The 21344-nt window shown below is 43.4% G+C and overlaps 1 protein-coding gene across 1 annotated transcript in view; it reads left to right on the top strand.

The window, feature by feature from the left end:
- The window catches only part of plcd3b (phospholipase C, delta 3b), a 46948-nt gene extending 26845 nt beyond the window's left edge, over positions 1-20103 (top strand). Inside the window, exons 8-16 of the mRNA XM_056296687.1 lie at positions 3179-3323; positions 6582-6734; positions 9923-10051; positions 15542-15695; positions 16150-16266; positions 16607-16785; positions 17189-17324; positions 17807-17956; positions 19937-20103. Of these exons, the coding sequence (XP_056152662.1) occupies positions 3179-3323; positions 6582-6734; positions 9923-10051; positions 15542-15695; positions 16150-16266; positions 16607-16785; positions 17189-17324; positions 17807-17956; positions 19937-20103 (1330 nt within the window). The remainder of the gene's footprint in view (positions 1-3178; positions 3324-6581; positions 6735-9922; positions 10052-15541; positions 15696-16149; positions 16267-16606; positions 16786-17188; positions 17325-17806; positions 17957-19936) is intronic.
- Positions 20104-21344: the final 1241 nt, after the last annotated feature.

The following is a 21344-nucleotide window of genomic DNA, read 5'->3' as shown; positions in this document are numbered from 1 at the left end:
ACACACACACACACACACACACACACCAACACCACTTAATTGCATCATATTCTGAGTGACTATCACTCAACAACTGTATGGTCATTAAAGGTATAATGAGTAGGCTTTTTCTAAAAATCTATGTATAGACTCATACCAAAATAATCCCTCTCAATCCTTACTAATGAGCCACTAGATGTGTGTGGCGGTGTCTGTATCTGCAGAGACCCTGTCCTCTGCCTGTATTTTCTTATTTTGCTGTGTTCGGGACGTTTCTGGGCATTAACCTTTGGGCAGCAAGACTATAAAAATAATGGTGGACACAGTGCTGAAAAAAAACGCAAATATAGCCTGGTGAAACACCAAGCAGACAAAGCTCATTCCAAAACGAGAGTGAATCGGTCTTTATGCACTCTCAGTAATCCAGGTAAGAAAATCAAGGAAAGCTGAATCAGCTCATCAGGACACACCATTTACTGAGAGAAACGTTTCATCACTCGTCTAAGTGACCTCTTCAGTCTCAACTGACTGCATGTATCAGAATCAGAATACTTTATTCGTCCCTGAGGGGAAATTGGGTAATAGATCCCCACCCGTATAAATAATACAGTAGCATAACGACCGAAAACAGCAGTTGGTTTCATATGCAAATTGCCGACTATCATGAGAAAGTTGTGACGATACTTAGTAACATGAATGCTTACGAGCCCCTGAAACAAGATCCAGGAAGTGGTTACAAGAAAAAGGTGATAGAATATCAGAAGCTATTAGAACAGGACAATGTTGTTGACCGAATTTTGTCCCTTAGATTAGACCCAGGGGAAGCTGCACCTTGTCTGTATGGTTTACCTAAGGTCACATAAACAGGATGTGCCACTACGGCCTATTGTTTGTATGATTAACTCAGTGACCGATAACATCTCTAAGTTTCTTGCATGTGTTGTTAATTGGTAGGCAGTAATGAACATCACCGCACTGCCCCCGCACTCCTCACAACGACATCAAAACACCACAGTCAACGCCAGGTGAGGCCGCTGCCAGACCGCCCTCAGTCTGCATGAGCTAGCAGTTAGCTTAGCCTGCCCTGCTCTCGCAGCCGATCCAGTGCCAGCTCTCCCAGCCATCAAACGAAGGCAAAACTTAGACGTGGACAAAGACACTGCATGGACGGTACTGGGTGAGGCTGCCGCAAACGCGAATTCACGCAAAAGATGGTTCTGATGTCCTAGCCAGGGACACCGTTCAGATTTGTGGACGATACCTGGGTTAAAATTAAATCTCAGGACATACCACATTTCACCGACTACATTAACTCTGTGGACAACCACATCAAGTTCACCAGGGAGGATGTGAAAAATAAGATAAGACACTTAACTGTCATTGTGCAAACACAATGAAATTTCGTTTGATGACTCACAGACCAGCAACACTAATTAAGGTAAATGATTAAAAAAAAGAAAAAAAAGATAAAAATAAGAACAAACAATATTTAGTATAAATAAGTGAGGTAGTAAAAATAAGTGACGTAGCAAAATGATAATGAGACAATAAAAGATATCAGCGGCTCTGGGGAAGAAGCTGTTCCTCAGCCTGTTTGTCCGGGTTTTGATGGTGCAGTATCTTTTCCCTGATGGCAAGGGAACAAAGAGACAGTGACCTGGGTGTGTTGTGTCTTTGCTGATGTTACTGGCTCTCCTCTGTAGGCGGCCAGCATACACAGCATCCAGGTCTGGGAGCACAGCTCCCACAATCCTCTGTGCTGTCTTTATCACCCGGGACTAGTCCTTCCGCTGTGCAGCTGGCATACCACCCTGTGACACATTGACAGAGGATGCTTTCTATTGTGCTTCTTTAAAAGTTGACCAGCAGCTAAGACTGACTATGACTATGAAATTGCAATTGGTGTTGGGGGGGCATTTGACTGTTGATGTTTACCATAAACCAACACATACTGATCAGTACTTAAGGTTTGACTCATCATCCACTGGAGCACAAACTATGAGTCATCAGGATGCTGTACCACCGAGCTGACAAAGTCCCCACTGGCACAACAGCCGGGGAAGGGGAGAAATCCCACATTAAACCGGCCCTGGTTAAGTGTGGTTATCCTAACTGGGCATTTATCAAAGCCAGGAAGACGCCCAAACAGTGCACCAGCCGATAGAAGCAGGACAACAGCTTCATAAATGTAAACCAGTGGTGATTCTGTATGTGTCGGGAGTGTCAGAACAGTTGAGACACGTATTTTCCAAACACCGTGTTTCAGTTGCTTTCAAACCCCAAAACACACTGTGCCAGAAATTAGTCCACCCAAGGATCAGGTCTCCTGGCTCAAACAGAGCAATATAGCCTGATGTACAAGTCATGGCAACCCTCCTGTTAAGTGCCAGGAGGGTTGCCATGACTTGTACATCGGGGAAACTAAACAGATGCTGGCCAAGAGGATGGCACAACACAGGACATCTAACACGTCAGGCCAGGACTCTGCAGTCTACACCCATCTACAGGCCAGTGGCCAGTGTTTCAAGGATGAGGATGTGCACGTCCTTGATAGTCAAAGAGGCCATCTATGTGAAGAGTACATCTTACAGTGCTGTGATTGCAACCTTTCCCAAATCCTCTGTGAATAGTACACATTGCCATTGAAATTCGAGTTAATGGTCACGGCAATTTGCATATGAAACCGGTCTTTTTCGGTCGTTAAGCCACTGTATTGTTTATAAGGGTGGGGACACCTGCAGTCAGTTTAGACTGAAGAGGTCACTTAGATGAGTGATGAAACGTTTCTCTCTCAATGAACGTTGTGTCCAGATGAACTGATTCAACTTTCTTTGAGTCTGAATGTGAGGTTGGCGTTCACCCACTGGTGAGCACTGAAGGAGAGGATGGGAATGAAGAGTAACACAAAGTTGGCCTATTTTCTGTTCTGGCCACTGCAGTCAGGGGCGTGTGCTTTTGGTGTCGTTGAGTTGGGGCCAATTATGAATGCTGTGTTTACAAATCACAACCAACCAATCCCACTCATTCTGCCTTTAGTTTACAATGGAGCAGCTGCAAGATGGCTGATGGCTTAGTTGTTAGTGAAGTAGTCCCCCAACCAAAAGGCCCATGTTTGATCTCTTCTACCGAATTGTTTGTATAAAACGCTTGTTTTTTTTGTTTTTTTTTACATTTTCTATCTTTTCAAACTCTTTCTTAGAGCTCTGAACCACGGGTGTCGCTGTGTGGAGCTGGATTGCTGGGATGGAGACAGAGGAGAGCCGGTCATCTACCACGGACACACACTGACCTCCAAAGTGCCCTTTGTTGAAGTCATCGAGGCCATAAATGAGTATGCCTTCAAGGTGAGTGCAAATCAGAAACACTTTACTGGCCGGGTGCGATAAATGTACACGAGTCTTATGTAGTCGTGTAAAACTGGGCTGCTCTTCATTCAGAATGGTAAGAGTTGACTGTGTTGGATGTAATTAGTCTATGGGAATTTTGAAAGGGTCCCCTAGAGCCATTAATAACCCCTTTTAAAGGACGGTCCATGGGTAATTTTTTAGTTTTAGTTTTGTTAAGTTTAGTTTTACAGGGACAATTTGTCAGTTTGGTCAGAATGACTGATTTTCAACTGTAGTCCCTGGGCAGGTACAGCGAGGACAGCAAATACAAAAAAACACTCACATACTGTACAATTAAGTTAAAATCCCCAAAACACACAAATGCTGTACAAATAAGATAAGATACAACTGAAACAAACATCCGGCATCCGACATAAAAGTTTGCTAAATCATTATGCGGATTTCGGGCATCTGATTAGGATGCCTCCTGGGCACCTTCCTTTGGAGGTTTACCGGGCACGGCCAACTGGGAGGAGACCCCAGGGTAGACCCAGAACACGCTGGATGGACTACATGTCCAATCTGGCCTGGGAATGCCTTGGGATCCCCAGGAGAAGCTGGAGGACGTTGCTGGGGAGAGGGATGTCTGGAGTGCCCTACTTAGCTTGCTGCCACCGCGACACCGCGGCTAAAGATAATTGCAGGAGGAAGTTGGAACAGAAACTCCAACAGAACAACACAAGAAGAGGTCTGGAGTGGTATGAAGACCATCACTGGTTTCAGGCAGACTGGCAGCAGAGGAGTTGAGGGCAGCTTGGATAGTGCCAGTGAATTTCATGTTTTTTAATAGATTTGACACAATGACCCCCTCCCTGTCCCCCTCTGGTCTCATCTGTTGCCTGCCTTCATCAACTGTCAACTTCACTGCCCCCCTCCTCCTCCTTACATCCCCCCATCCTCCAGTGGGGGCCCTACTCCCCCCCCTCGCTGGGTTCCCGGATTAATAGCCCTCTCTAACCTGATGACCCCCCCCCCCCACTTGTAACACCTACAGTGTGTTTCACAGTTGACTGTGTCAGAAGACAGTTGATGAGACTTCATGCAAGCAAGGCGGCAGGCCCGGATGGTGTTAGCCCCGGGGTGCTCAAAGCCTGTGCCCCCAAGTTATGTGGAATTCTTCACCATGTCTTCAACATTAGGCTTAGACTTCAAAGGGTTCCCGTGCTGTGTGGAAAACATCTTGCCTCGTTCCTGTGCCTAAAACGCTGCGTCCCAGGGACTTCAAGGACTACAGACCAGTAGCATTGACCTCACACATTATGAAGACCCTGGAGAGACTTAGCCTGGAGCAGCTTCAGCCCACGGTCAAGCCACACTTAGACCCCCTCCAGTTCGCCTGCCAGCCCCGACTGGGAGTTGAGGATGCCATCATTCACCTGCTTAACCGTGCCTACGCGCCCACCTGGATAAGCCAGCGAGCATTGTGAGGGTCATGTTCTTTGACTTTTCTAGTGGCTTCAACACCATCCAGCTGGCTCTGCTGGGTGAGAGGCTGACAGCAATGCAGGGAGATACCCCTTTGTGTCCTGGATTGTTGACTACCTTACTGGTAGACCACAGTATGTGAGCTTGCAACACTGTGTGTCAGACAGTGTGGTCAGCAACACTGGGGCTCCTGTCTCTCTACCTTTTCACCCTCTACACCACGGACTTCAACTACCACACAGAGTCCTGCCATCTTCAGAAGTTCTCTGATGACTCTGCTATGGTCAGATGCATCAGTAATGGCAAGGAGGCCAAGTACAGGGCTGTGGTGGGAAACTGTCACATGGTGTGAGTGGAACCATCTGCAGCTCAATGTGACTAAGACAAAGGAGCTGGTTGTTGATCTGAGGAGGGACATGACACAAGTGACCCCTGTTTCCATCCAGGGGGTCAATGTGGACACTGTGGAATACTACAAGTACCTGGGGGTGTATATAGACAATAAACTGGACTGGGCTAAGAACACTGATGCCCTCTACAAGAAGGGATAGAGTCGTCTCTACTTTTTGAGGAAGCTGAAGTATGTGGTATGAGTCTGTGGTGGCCAGTGTTCTCCTGTTTGCTCTTGTATGTTGGGGCAGCAGGTTGAGGGTAGCGGATGCAAACAGGCTCAATAAACTGATCTGCAAGGCCGGTGACATTGTGGGGGTGGAGCTGGACTCTCTGGCGGCGGTTTCTGAGAGGAGGATGCTGTTGACGTTATGTGGCATCATGGAAAATGTCGCCCACCCACTTCGTGACGTGCTGGTCAATCACAAGAGTACTTTAACTAATAGACTCATTCTGCCGAAAGACTACAGAGTGCCACAGGAGGTCATTCCTGCCTGTGGCCATCAAACTTTCCCTCAGAGTGTCAGATATTCTGAGTCAGCAGTCATTAGACTGGCCCTTCCACTTATTTTACCCTGTCGGGTGTTGTTTGTGCTGTTTGTTTCATGCTGCAGTAATACAGTATAGATAGGGTGTTATACGCTGGAGCATGGTGCACATATTTCTATTTCTTATTTTATCTTCTATTTCCATTTATTTCTGTTTTTCTTACTTCTATTTATATCCGTTTTCTTGTTAGCTTGTATCTTGTTAGCTTTTAGTTTTTCTTTACTAGAACGTGAGTCTCTGTAATAGGACCCAATTTCCCCTCGGGGATGAATAAAATATGTCTGATTCTGATTTAAATAAATATTACAATAAATAAAACAAAGAGGACATAATGGCTGTTGAGGTAGTTTACAAAGCATGGTCACACACTTGATTGTCTTTCAACCATTATTTCAGATGAGCTGTGAGAGACTGAAATGTGTAGCAGTCTTCTATGTGTGTAGATAGTTTATTATTTCCTGTGTGTGAGCATCCTTCATGCTCAAAAGCAGCAAAACCATTTGGTAGGTTTATTTGCACTATGTAAAAAATCCAGTTGAAACAGGCATGCGCAGGTTAATTTGAAATTAAACATTTGTTCCTCCTTCTTTAAAATTACAAATTAAGCACACCTTTGACTGCCCCTAAATTTTCAGATTGATGTCGAGGTCACAGGAGGTGTGTTCATGCAAAAAGTTACACATTTTGTCCACGGGACCAAATACTGGTCATTTTTGGTTGTAGCTGATAAGGGAAAGGAAATTGCCTTGCCATTTTGAGATATGGCTCCATCTTTTGTGGACTGACAAAAAGTTAGTTTCATGTTCTTAAAAATCAATCATTTTTTTCTTCCAACCTCTTCTTTGCTCCCAGGTGTCTAGCTACCCAGTGATCTTGTCTCTTGAGAACCACTGCTCTGTGGAGCAGCAGGCGGTTATGGCCCGACACTTGCGCTCCATCCTGGGCAACAAGCTCCTCACCAAACCCCTCAGCAGTCTGGACCCCAACTGTCTGCCCTCCCCAGAGGTAAGGACTGAAATACAGAGACGGCATGGTGGCCTAGCAACTACAGACTGTCATGTCAGCAAAAAGGCTGACGCCCAATCATCATGACAGTCAGTGTCCATCAACAGCAATGTGCCCATGAGGGATTCCTATCAGCCATCTCCTAATGCCTAAATTGTACACTCAGATAATATTGTGGCCTTGCCATGTCATCAATTTGCTGGAGAAAATTACTTGCAAGATGGAGGATTGTTCACACGCTGAATTCCCCATTATAGTTCCCTTTTTGGAAAAAAACAAAACAAAACAAAACATTCCCCCAAGATCTACCGATTTTGTTCTATGTTTCAAATACTGCCTGATGGTAGCCCTAATTAATTTTGAAGTTGAAATTTACTCACAAGAGCAATGTTGCAAGTAGAATTGCTGGTTAGCAAGTTACAGTCAGACTCTTGGCAGTTAGCATCTGGTTAGCAATAGGTTCCTTGTGAGTGAATTACTGCTTCAAAATTCACATGCTTGCTATTAAAGGATAGCATTTAACTCATAGAAAAAAACTGGCGATGGCTTTTTCCTGTGTCAATTATAGACCTTATCTGCGATTACCTTGCTTTTTCAAATAGAAGAATAGAATGGGATTTTTTTTTGGCTGGCACAGTGGCCCATTGGTTAGTGCTGTCGCCTCACAGCAAGAAGGTCCTGGGTTCGAACCCCGGGGTTGTCCAACCTTGGGGGGAGTCATCCCAGGTTGTCCTCTGTGTGGAGTTTGCATGTTCTCCCATGTCTGCAGTGGGTTTTCTCTGGGTGCTCCGGTTTCCCCCCCCCCCATCAAAAGAAACATGCATGTTAGGGTTTATACGCCTGTCTGTGCCCCTGACCAAGACAATGGGAAAAGAACTGGAGTTGGTCCCCCGGCGCAGCATGAAGGCAGCAGCCCACTGCTCCTAGCTACACAGATCACAGCTAGGATGGGTTAATTTGCAGTAACGGAATTTCCCCAAGGGGATTAATAAAGGAAACTTAAATTCAGCACAGTGAACCTTCTGCCATCTTGTGACTACCATATGTTATTGCAGAATGATGTCAGACTGGGCCACTCTATAGGGAACTCATGGTAAGGCGTTTTTGCAAATCTGCATTTCTGCAGAATGTAAACTGCAATAAAATAAACATTTTGACAAAAGCTGTTCCGGAGAGAGGAAATGTAAAGGCTAAGTGGTTAGCGCTGTCACCTCTCAGAGAGGGTCCTGAGTGCAATTCAAACACACCTGCATGGAGCTTTGCATGTTCTCGCATGTTTGTGTGCGTTCTTCCCAAAGTCCAAAGACATGCATGTTAGATAAATTGGAGACTTGGTTTGTGTGTGTGTGTGTGTGTGTGTGTGTGTGTGTGTGTGTGTGTGTGTGTGTGTGTGTGTGTGTGTGTGTGGCCCTGCAATGGACTATGCAGCCCAATGCATGCTGGGATAGACCCCCCCCCATCTACTAATTGGGTGAAGCAGATCTCAACATATCTTGGCTGCATATCTACATTACGCCAAGTCAACATAGTAGTTTTACAGTTGTAGTAGTTTTAGTTTGTAAGCACAGTGGGCAGTCATCTCACCTTTCAGGATTTCTGTATTTTCAGACTACTGAAAAAAGAGACAAAAAGGAAATGTGGTTGGGGGGGGGGTGAGAGAGGGCAAAGGTCAATCTGCATCCCTGTATTAGTCATGATCATATCTCAGGCCAATGGAATCATATTTTGAGTTGTATTAAATAAGATTTGACACAATTCTTGGAAAGCATGTCAAATTCAGGTAAATCTGTCTTTTTTTCTCATGCAGTTTTATTCTTGAATCAAGTGACTTATTTGGCATAAGGCAGATGACTCCACTTCCGTCGAGATAATGTCGTTTAATTTTTTTTCTAAATAAGCTCATCTCCACTTAAACCAAGTAACATTTTCTCATCCACTGTCACAGTTGTATACTTGCTTCAAGAAATATGAGTTAAAAGGTACAAATGTTAGTGTGGGATCTTGTTTTGAACAGACTATCAGTTTGGACGTGGTTAAAAATAGATGACTCAAAGTCTTATCAGAGGTGCCTGTTGGGATTTGAGTCAGTTGTGTTATTAATATCCAAAATCGTAACTGCTGCCCGAGCCAAAACAGCATCACTTTTTCCTTCCCCTCCTTTGTATGAGACATTTGTAAACAGTTTCTCGGAGTCTTAATGGAAAGCGCTACTTAGGTGGGATTATGGACGATAGGGACAGCTGACTGTGTTTCTGAGGCATTTTCGGGCCATCTGCTTTTCTATGCCCCACTTTCTCTACGTCTCTTCATTTTCATAACGTGTATGTGTGTGCATATGGATGCATGAATGGCCTTTGCCTCAGTAATCACACTTCCTTGAGGCCCCTTCACAATACGCAACAATGACTTGAACTCACTATCGCTGCAATTATACAGACGGAAATGCAGTTTTCATGAAGTTTTAATTTCGAGTTTCATTTTGTCTTGGTTGGGATTTATTTTTTTCACTCATTTTTCTCCTTTCTCTTTCTTGCTCTAGGTCTTGATATATATGTAAAGCTGCTGCTACAAGGAGTTTTTCACTGGTTATTCAGCAGTCTTGATGTAATTTTGACTCCTCTGTGTGACCGACATCATCAAATTAGACCATCAGTGAGAAGATGAGATATTGCCATATAATGATCCCAGATGTTTGTCTTCGGGTCAGATTCCCCACGAAATCTTACTAAATGATTTGTGGCATACGTACAAGAAACGTAGCCACAATTAGATATACATCATGTCATCGCTGTATATCAGTTGTTCCTCCAAAACACCACTATACAGCTCTCACGCTTCTCTTCAAAACAAGTGCACGAGGGTGAGCTGAGGTCTTTGTGGCAATGCAGTTGTTCTTCCGTAAGAAACACTCCTGTTTTTGACCAAAGGGTTGTGCAAAGTTAGCAAAAATCCAAAACTTCTTGTAGCAGCTTTAAAAAGACAGAGCAAGAAATACATTTAATGGGCTTATATCCGTTCATCCTTTATATATACAAAAATGTACAGCTATGGACAATTTTAGGGACACTAGTTCAACCAAACAGATGAAACATGTATTGTTTTGTGTGTGTGTGTGTGTGTGTGTGTGTGTGTGTGTGTGTGTGTGTGTGTGTGTGTGTGTGTGTGTGTGTGTGTGTGTGTGTGTCCAGGCGCTGAAGGGGAAGATCCTGGTGAAAGGGAAGAAGGAGCGTGTAGTAGAGGAGAGCTCCTCCAGCTCCTCAGATGCCAGCTCCTCAGATGACGAGGGCAAACTTCAGAGTGCCAGAGAGGAGAAGAAGGTGGGCAGAGCACAGTGTGTTTCAGCACCTCCCAACATGTCTTTATAGCAGCCTTGCTCTTACTGGTTTTTTTTTTCTTTTTATGCATTTATGTGTGTGGTCAAAAGTCGTGAAGAGGCTGCTGTCCCTGCCTCTGGAGACAAGTGTAATTCTACTCTACCTCTACAGGCCCCACAGGACGAAATCCTCATCTCATGGAAATTATTTGATTCCACTCTGACAATAAATGAGGAGCGAGTTAGAAGTCTCTTGCAGTATTGTCAGACTCGAATAAGGCTTGCGAGCATGGCACACACGAAGTCAACCTTACGAGTGCATGCCCTTGCCTGAGACCATACCCTGTTTTCCTAAAAGGATGCCAAGGCCTGCTCTCAGGCATGATTATAAAGTACCTGACTGGTACCTCATCATGATCAGGTATCTTTAAATAAAACAACTCTTTTCCCTATTACATAGCAACCGTTGGCTCTCGGTAGGTTTTTAAACCTCAGTGAGAGCTGGCCATGTCTTCTTCTCTTCCTGGTTTGTGAGCGGAGTGGGTCTCTCAGCCTGGACCTCCATCTCCTATGGTGGCCCTTTTTTGCAGTGGCTAGCGTGTGTCCAGCTGACTTCTCCCCTCTACCTTCACTGCTGTAGGTGTGATCACGAGCACCTGGTTCCTCCAGTGCTTCCTCTCTAGGTCCTTTACCAGCACCCAATCTCCTGGCTTCAGGTCATGCACTTGACCCTCTGCTGGCTGTGGAAGTGCCGCTCTCACTTGCGTGTGAATAAAACTCAGCATTTTGTTTAACTGCACACAATAGTTAAGTTTTACCTCTTCCATGAGGTCTGAGCTGAGGACCTGCTTTTGCAGAGGAAGGGCTATTCCAGGGTTCACGGATCTGCCTGTGAGGATTTCAAAAGGTGACAGCCCTGTTGCAGCCCTCCCTCTTGCTCTCATGGCCATCAGCACTAACAGTGGGGCTTTTATCCACGTGAGTCCTGTCTCATCACAATGTTTCAGCAGTCTATTTGTAATTATCCCATTTGCTCTCTCAACAGCTCCACCAGTCTGTGGATGATAGGCACAACGTTGCCTCAGATTGATACCCAAAAATGTTGAAAGTTGTTTAATGGCACCATTTACAAAATGAGTTCCGTTATCACTGCTGATCTTCCGTGGTATTCCCCATTTGGGAATAATCTCTCTTACCAACACCTTTGCCACTGTGGAGGTGTCTGCCTTTCCTGTAGGGAAAACTTCAACCCATTTAGAAAACATAACAATCACAAGGCAGTACTTTCCCTCACGTGATGTTAATTCAGTGAAATCCATCTGCACATCTGTTATCAGTGTACACAGTCGATGTTCTCCCTTCTGCTAGTTTGCAAGTTTGGGTTAAAACAAATAATTCAGCTGCCTGTGCAGATAAATGGCCTGGGATGTGTGTACTTTCAATGATGTCATGATCTTCCCCTACTGCATATCCAACTTCATTTTTTCCCTGTGACTGGATTTTTTTATTTTTTATCTTTTTTATAGCAGGTCCATCAACATACCATACATAGTCAGAGATAATGAGGGGTATTTCCTGTAAATCCACTCTTGGGCTGCAAACTTGCGCTATAGTGGCTAGACAGTCACGGGGTTCACCGTCTTCAGCAGTAGGGAGTAGGGCTGAACGATTTGGGAAAATATTCTAATTGCGATTTTTTTTTTATTATCATTATTTTTTAGACCAATATTGTGTTTGCGATTTAGTATGTGATTTTTTTTCAAAGTTCGATATCTTCTGTGTTATCCACTACACACAGCAGTAAATCATTCTGTAGTATGACCAACACATCAGTCAGCATATAAACTGCTCTTTCCTGCAGGCCAGGCCTACATGCTATGATGAAATGAGATGAATTGATGCATCTTCATTTAACTTCACTTAGCTATTTAACTGTAAAAAGAAAAACCTTCAATCACAGTAGAGTATTGAGTGACTGATTTAACTTTAAGCCTTGTAAACATGTACAATAATTATCATGACTTAAATTTTTAATAAAATCTGAAAAAGGCACAACAAAGCACTGCAGAACAACAGGCCTGGTGTGAACATTAATATGAAAATAAACACGAATCTTACTGCTCTCCAGTCAGTAACAATAACAAATCACACAAACTAAAGTGCAGAAATATAAAAGAAATAACAAATATGTGGCTCTACCACTCTATAAATATTTAGATAATTCAAAGACGTTGTGATAAAAATATAATATCTAAAAGTGGATTGCACTTTGTAATACAATCTATAAAGAAAAAGAAACACAGTGTGAACATTGTATTTCTTGCACAGCCCTGTTGCTCCTGACACTGTCATGTTCCATAGCATTTTCTGGAAGAAATTGATTAAATAAAGAAATTGGTGTACGTCATACAATTTAAATTGAGTGTTATTAGGCTATCACAAGCACACACACACACACACACACACACACACACACACACACACACACACACACACACACACACACACACACACACACACACACACACACAAATACTGAAAACAACTTACCAATGGCAAGATGTGATCGGTGGCTGAAACACTAGAGCCTGGTCCACTCGTGAAGCTGCGCTGCCTTCACCATGTTCGGTGCATTGTCCATAGTCCGGCAGACATGGTTTTCTTCATCGAGGTCCTAGCTGGCTAGCCCTTCTCTCAGGCCAGCTGCAATGTTCTCCCCAGTGTGGTAGTCTGGGAAAACAGCAGGCTTTGAGGTCGAATTCTTCGTTGCTGAAATGCACGAACAGACTGGTAGTAGTGAGAAACTCCGCTGTTTTTAGCTCTGCTGTGACTCTCTGCCTGCATGAAAATATGCTACTGGTCGTTTTCCCCTGTGCTCTTGTAACAGCACAGATGTCATAAAGCCCCCCCCCCCCGCGTGTGCAATGTTGGGGGTGCATTCACCAGACTCTGTCCCCGCTGCCAGTCACGTTTCATCTTCAGTGTACACACCGCGTGTGCGCCCAGTGGGATTCCCGTCTCTTTTTTGGTTCGGTACAGTCTTTTGCCCAATTGTTAGGGACCCCACAGTTCCAACACCCATCATCTCGAGGGCCTGCATTGGGGGCGTTCCTCTGCTGAGAGCTTGATCTCTGATCTGAGGTGGGCCACCGCGCTCTCCGCTTCTCTTTCTGCCTCTGTTGGTGCTCTGCTGAGTCTGGTGCTATGCCAGCTGGGCCGTTTGGAGTTTATCAGTCAACCAAGCTTTAGCTCACTCTACCTTTGTCTCTGAGAGTTTCATATTCTCTTCAACATGGATGGCATGTTCTTGAACAGCTGCCAAACATCCTCTGTCCCAGCCCAAACAGTGTTTGCGTACCTGGTGGCTGATTTCTTCATTCAAGTTGTCCAGGAAACAGCTCTTTAGCTGTTGGTCATACGGGGAGTGGTTTTGTTCATTGGATGGTGCCAGAGGTGCTAGGCTGCTGTTTTCTCTGAAAACTTTGGTCAATCTGACCAGTAAGTCAGCCATTTTCTCCCCAGGCTACTGTTTGCAGTCCTTTATTCCCCCCCCCCTCCGTCTCATGGTGGCTGGGAAGTTGTCTCCCATTCTGACACAAAGTCCCTCTACATGGCGCTGATAATCAGCATTGTCTGCCTAGTTATAATGGTCATCCTCTTCTGGTCATCTCCTTTCACTCTGCCCCATTTTAGTTTCATGCTTGTGGGAAGGAGGATTCAGCCTCAGCTGCACCCGTCTGGTATGGAGGTGGTGCGGCCACTGGGCTCTGCACAATGGGCTCTGCTGCTGCAGCCAGCTGTTTTCGGGCCTCTTGATATAGATGGGCAGGCTGCCATCGCTCTGAGGCAGGTTGCTGCTGGTCTGCGGGTCTCTGGTAAGTGGCTGAGATGGGAAGGAGATCAAGTCTTTCTGTGAAAGCTGAGGAGAGTGATTAATTATCCCACCCCTCCCCCTTGTATCTCTTTTCACAATTCTTTGGCCTGTTGCATTTCTCTGCCTCCTCTTTCCACATCATAAAAGCTTTCCAATCTAGTTTACTGTTCCCTTTTTCTCTTTCATATTTTCCCATCTTATCCTGCAGTTTTGGAGCTAATTTACACTTAAACTACCTCTTTCAGACGATCCAAATTTCTTTTCCCACATTGGAAGCTGTTTACAAGAGTCATCACCAAGTTTTTCACCCATAATATTTGCATATCTTGTCAAACAAGACTTCGTCAGTTAAAAGTTTGTTTTGGTTTTTCACTATTCTGTTATCCTGCTGTCTCACATTCTTACCCGGAAATGTCCTAATCCTGACATTCAGTTGAAATTATTCATTATTTCCTTTGCCAATGGGTCATCACCCCCAAGTGAATGTCATTCATTACCTCCCCTGAGCTATCCTCAGGGGAGGTAGACTATCTGGGTCTCAGGCGATTTTTCATTCCCTTCACCAGTCTGGCTGGCCAGATTCAATCTGTACAGAGATTGGGTCAAGGACAGCATGAATTAGACATCCCGGACGAGCCCTAAAATGGTCGTGGCAATTATTTAATCCCACTCTGACAATACATGAGGAGCCAGACAAAAATCTCTTACCGTGTTGTCACACTTTGATAATACTTGCGACATGGCACACACAAAGTCAACCTTATGAGTGCGTGCCCTCCTCTGACAGCGCTCCCCTGTATAGTAGGCGGGGTTGCACCCCGTGGGGGGGGGGTGACTTTAGGGGAGTTGTTCATTCTTCTCCTCATCTCGTGTTTTCCAGGTCACATCCCAGCAAGGCCGTTTCTCCAGTTAGTGTAGACTTGGCTACACTGAGTTTCTCATACATTCGTCTGCTATCGGCTAACCATGAACAATAAGCCTTTATTTGTTCACATGGAGAAGGCACTTTATAACACTACCTTTGTTCTGTTACATATGAACTTTAAGCATCTATCTAAACAATATAGACTAAAGTTAAGTAAGTAAATAAGTAAATTTCATTTATATAGCACTTTTGAAAACACAGTTACAACGTACTAAACATGTGTTGAACATGGTGTAGGTCATACATGGTAAAAGGTTAGCAGTAAGCAAACATCATATATGATTATATGGCAGACAACTTGCCTTCACACCCCACTTAATCCCTGTTATGGCACTGGTTTTGCAGGCTATAACATAATACCATCATAACGCCTTACACACTTTATCATGATAATGGAATTGATTTATTTTGGTAAACAAAGATTGCCATTTTCTTTACTTGGTATTATTTTTTCTGAAGGGGTGGGCTTAAGTAATGAAGAAATAATCATGATGATTTATTTTCATAAAATGAAGAGAGGGTGAATCCTGCAGTAGAATAAATAAATGTCGAAATATGAATCGCTTTGTCAGACGTAACCAATTGTTGCTTGGATTATTGTATTACATTTGGGGTGTGTGTGTGTGTGTGTGTGTGTGTGTGTGTGTGTGTGTGTGTGTGTGTGTGTGTTTGTGTGTGTGTGTGTGCCACCTCAGCCCAGTGTTATAAAGCTGAGTCCAGAGCTGTCAGAGCTGGTGGTGTACACCCGCAGTGTTCCTTTCAAAGGCTTTGAGCAAGCAGCCAAGAAGTCAGCCATCAACATATCCTCCTTCTCTGAGAGTGAGGCCCTCAGATATGTTAAAGAAACAGGTATTCTGTGTTATTGTGTTTTTTTTTTTTTTTAGGGGGTGGTGGTCTGTGTTGGTGTGTTTGTGTGTCTGTGTGCACATGTTTGTACATAGGACTGGGCAATAATCTAATATTATTGTTTTGCGTCTTTCATCTGTATCATATCGGGATGAAATTCAGATATTGTAATATTGTGTTGCGAAATTTTGTTGTTTGAATTAATGATAAGATAAGGTATGATGACAGAATGTTATTTGAAAACAAGTTTTAGTTTGATATTATACTTTACATGACCAAACGGTTCAATGCTGGCTTCTTAAACATGGTGTTTTTACATTTGTAAGCAGATATTATGATAAATATCGGTTATGGTGTAACAATCCCTTTGATTTTTGTGATAATAACATTTTCCACATTGCCCAGTATGTGTATGTGAACTATTATAACCTCTTATTTATTTGTTGGATTCCACCAGGGAGGTATTTTGTGCGCCACAATAGCCACCAGATGAGTAGGATCTACCCCTCAGGCCAACGCCTCCAGTCATCCAACTACAACCCTCAGGAGATGTGGAACGGAGGCTGTCAGATCGGTGAGAGTCTGACATCTTCTAAAGATAAGAAGATATAAACATGTCTCTCAAATTAAGTTATCATAATCTTAGGTAAACCTCTCGAGTCTTAGGCTTCACTGTAAAAGGCGTCAGAGAAAGACATTTACACATTACCTGCTGACTTGGTCTAAGTCACCATGGATAAACACATCTGCTAAAATATTGACATATTTGTTAATAGCTTGAATGCTAACATTGCCATGGAAAAGGTATTTCATTACCACTGGGGCTACCAGTACTAAAATTGCTTGCATGCGTTATATTACGAGGTTCTGTGGATAAAAGCATCCACTACACGGCTTATGTTGGCTGTTTCCAGTGGCGTTGAACTTCCAGACGCCCGGTGAGCAGATGGACCTGAATCATGGGAGGTTCCTGCAAAACGGACAGTGTGGTTACATCCTTAAGCCTCCTTTTATGTGCATGCCCGACATCAACTTCAACCCTGAGAATGTCGGTGGAGGCCCGGGTCACAGGCCGGTCCTGCTCACCATTAAGGCAAGATGCAGCAAACAATTGCTTGTGAATGAAAAGTCAAGACAAGTAAAGATGGGCTTTCTTTTTTAGCCAAGAAGGTTTGATTATCTATCAGAAGACTTCAACGATATGCTTTGTGATCGTGTTTATAATAATAACACATAATGTTGATTGCATGTCAGAGTGACACAAAAAGATGCGTTTTCAATGGTAAGAAGGGTAGTAATTACATTTGTTTTTTTGTTTGTTTTGCTCAATAGATCAGTGACTTTGTGCGGTAAATCTTTCAATTCATATCTGGAATTTTGATTGCTCTTTTTTAGTCACGTATTAATTTGTTATTCATCATTGCTTTTTTTTGTTAATAATTATCATCATTAAATACAAATGACTTGATCAGACTGTATTATGGCTATTTTCAAAGGTGATTTCAGCTCAGCAGCTGCCAAAGCCCGAATGGGACAAACCCAGCTCTATTGTGGATCCTCTGGTGTGGGTAGAGACCCATGGTGTCCCTATAGACAACAACAAGAAGAAGACCCACCGCATCGACAACAATGGTAAACACCCACCATACTAACTAAATAGCCTTCACTACACACATGGTTTCACATAGTGGCAACAGTTTTTGCATTGGATTGAAAACTGTGAAGAGAAGGTTTGACATCTATGTCTTTTAAAGTACTGGAACTTTAAACAACAGTTATCCATTCCTTACCAAGTCCTGCTACACAAACCCATTTTATGTAACTGCGCATCCCCTGTTATTCCAAAATCATCTACATGATGAACCCTTTGAATTGGAAACAGTAATCGAAAGTAGTAGTAGGAATTGGATGTGCCAGTATTTCACAAAAATGGTGGAAACAAATAAACATACTGACATGGCCATACCACCAAAAAACAATATTTTTCTTGCACACAGGGAGGCTTCCAACACAATACAGTTCTGTGATAACTTTTAATGCATATTTATTGCACAGATGAATACATCTGAAGTTAAAAGACCTTGATCTCATGATGTCTTTAACCCCAATTTCAGGCTTTAACCCACAGTGGGACTGCACCTTTAACTTCACCGTCCATGTCCCTGACCTGGCCCTGGTGCGTTTCTTGGTCGAGGACCACGACTACACTTCCAGGAATGACTTCTTAGGGCAGTTCACCCTGCCTTTCACAAGTCTACGCACAGGTGAATCAATAAAACATATTTAAAATAAAAGTAACCTTAAGTTATAATCCTAAATACTTACATGCAAAAAAATGTCAAATTTCCTTTTTGATAATCTGTATCTCTGGTGTGTTTAAAACAGTATAGCTAATCTCTGAATATCCAAATCACAAGAGCCTTTTTCATTGCTAATTTTAATGGTTATTGATAGGTAGGACGTTCTTGGGAAAAATGAAAGTGTGCACATTACATTACATTACATTACATTAGTCATTTAGCCGAAGCTTTTGTCCAAAGCGACTTACAATAAGTGCATTTAATGTAGGAAATCAGGAGAACTACTAGTCATCAGAGGTCATAAGTGCATCTAAACAAGCATCTGAGAGGAAAACCAGTGCTAAAGTAAAAGTCCAAGTAAGAGTTTTGTTTTTTTTAAATGAGTGAATACAATAAGTGCTAAGAACAAGTAACAGGGTAGTAGTTCTTAAAGAGGTGAGTTTTCAACCTGCGCCGAAAGATGGGCAGCGACTCCGCCGTCCTGACATCAGTGGGGAGTTTATTCCACCACTGTGGGGTCAGAACAGAAAAGAGCCGTGACCGGGTCGATCGGCAGCAAGGGCCTCTGAGCGACAGGGCAACCAGGCGTCCCGAGGCAGCAGAGCAAAGTGGCCATGGCCTGGAGATAGGAAGGAGCTGTTCCTTTCACTGCCCTGTAGACTAGCACCAGTCTTAATCTGGATGCGAGCAGCTATTGGGAGCCAGTGTAGGGACATGAGAAGGGGAGTTGTGTGGGAGAACTTAGGGCGGTTGAACACCAGACGAGCTGCAGCTTTCTGAACAAGCTCCAGAGGTCTGATGGCAACGCCGGAGCACCAGCAAGGAGGGATGAGCACCTGTGTCATCTCGTCGGTGAGGAATGGGCGAATCCTCCTGATGTTATAGAGGAGAAATCTGCAGGAGCGAGCAACCGATCCAACGTTTACAGCAAACGACAGTTGGTCGTCCAGGATCACACTCAGATTCCTCACAGTCCGAGTTGGCATCACCACGGTGTTGTCAATGGTGATGACCAGGTCTCAGTGTGGGCAGCCTTTCCCCGGGAGGAACATCAGCTCTGCACAGTGTTCTACTTTTACTACTTTGTCTAAATGCACAAACAGAAGGCAGGCACAAGTTTGAAGCAGAAGCAAAAGTGTTGTGGCTTGCAAGCAGATATAACAGTTCTTAAAAGGCCTCAACCAACAAATACTACAACATGGACCCCTAAAGCCCAGATTCAAACATTTTTGTTGTTGTTTGCCATTGGGCAAGGTGTTAACGTAACAGCTCTTGTGGCGATTTCATTTCGAACAGATCTCTGGGACAGGAAAGGCTCAAAGACCACAGTGCTTACCACATATCACCGTAGTTGTCAGTTAATCGAACAAAAAAAGTGATTTTTCAGAACTGTAACGTCCCCACTTTTACCTTGTGATTTTGTTCAGTATACCACTGTTTCACATGAAACGGTTTCAGGTGACAGCTGTTCCTTACCTTCCCTTATATTGTAGGAAATGATGCGTGTGTGCAACATTCCAACAAAATATACATGATCATCAGCAGTTTACTTCTTCAAATTTGACTTAAAATCACTCCAGCTCAGACCAACTGCAAACTATACTGCAGATCTTAAGAAGTGGACCCCATACACATGTTTTTTAGTGGACTTAATTGGTGCACACCTGAGCACTGAAAATGTACTAAAACGGTGTGGACTTTTTTGGTGCTCAGATGTTGATGCCTACCAAACTTTTGGCATAAGTGGTGCCGCATCTGGAATAACTCCTCCAATGGGCACAAGTGAGAAAGCACTCTAAGTCACTCCCGCCAAGGGACCAATATGTAAAAAGGCCTCAGCCAGAAGAAAACACTCACCAATTAATTAGGTGTATGTTATGCCTGCAAGTTTTACAGTGGCTAATAATAGTTTCTCTCTTGACCTTTCTCTTCCCACCTCTTCAGGTTACCGTCATGTCCGTCTTCGTAAGCTCGACGGCTCTAGCCTGTCTCCTGCCTCTCTCTTCATCCACGTCAAGGTCACCCTCTGTCAGAGTAGCCCCTCCAAGACCCCTACCCCCAGCAGTTTTCCTGTCAAGTCACCAGCAAAGTCCCCTTCCAAGAGACTTTGATGGCATTAACACCCCAACCCCCCAACATGGGAACACACCCTGTGGAGACTACCAGGGAGTCTATGGCTGGATTCACTCAGGCAGAAAAGGTCTCTGTGGTACAGATCTAATTTTCTCAAGGATATCTAACAAGGGAAACATGTTTTTTATGGAGCACATTTACAAATGTATGCTCCTGTACAAAAAAGTACTGCCCATATGGTCATATAGTATGACTAACTGGAGATTTATCATTCAGTGTAGTGAAAAGATGATCAGGTAGTCAGTATGACTGACTTCAGGACTGTCTCTCAAATTTCTGAAGAAATTGAGATTTACATTTCATATGATATTTTTCAGAAAAGAATCAGTCAATAATTTCATCTGACTGAGAATATAAAACGCTGTTGCTATAAATGGCTATACATGATCTCTACATTTCAAACATATAAGAACTCAGATTGACCTGTAGATGGCTCCTGTTTCAGCAAGAGTTGTTGCCCTGCCCTGTTTTTAAATACTAGACTTGTCTGATTCTAGTGTATACTGTGGTAAATACAGTAATTTGTATACATGCCATTCACTTACAAAGATAGTGTGCTATAAAATATTACAGCTATAGCCTGGTATCACAAAGATCCCAAATCAGGATGGGGTTTTCTAAGAATTTTGCCAATATTAAAACCTGTACCAAGTGTCAGTAATGAAAAAAGCAGCTTCATGTTCTAAGGTTTTCTTTATAAAGAAACTGGGTAGGATTTTTTGTTTGCCCACTAACCCCAGATTAATAGTTTTACCTATATTTGTCAGAACAATCAAATGATCAGATTAAAGGTGCCATACGAGATTTTGAAGATTAATATTGCAGCAAACAACTATTTGCAATGTAAAGAGATAGTGGAGTAATGATGTCCTGAGCAGAGAATGAAGTCACACTCCCTCTGTGTGTTTTGTAATCCAAGCTTCTCTGTTCTTTGTTTTGGAAGCTGGTCCGGCCGCGCATGCATGTTAGTGCATGTGAGGTAGCTAGCGTTAGCAGGATAGCTAGCAAGCTAACAATTGTTACATGGATTTAGGTCACTTGGGAGATAGAAGAAATTGCTCCTTACCAAGCTGAATACGTTACTAATGTTAATACTCTATACTGTAAAAATCAATATTCCAACCGAACCGAACGAAATAATAGCCAAGCATGCAAAGGTCTGAGATGTTGGTGCTGAATATTGCATACACCACCTTTAATACCCAGAAGATATTTATAG

The sequence above is a fragment of the Lampris incognitus genome, chromosome 17 (genome assembly GCF_029633865.1).
Source record: "Lampris incognitus isolate fLamInc1 chromosome 17, fLamInc1.hap2, whole genome shotgun sequence".
Classification (NCBI taxonomy): domain Eukaryota; kingdom Metazoa; phylum Chordata; class Actinopteri; order Lampriformes; family Lampridae; genus Lampris; species Lampris incognitus.
Note: the sequence above shows the minus strand (reverse complement) of the source record. Positions and strands in the feature narration are given on the sequence as shown.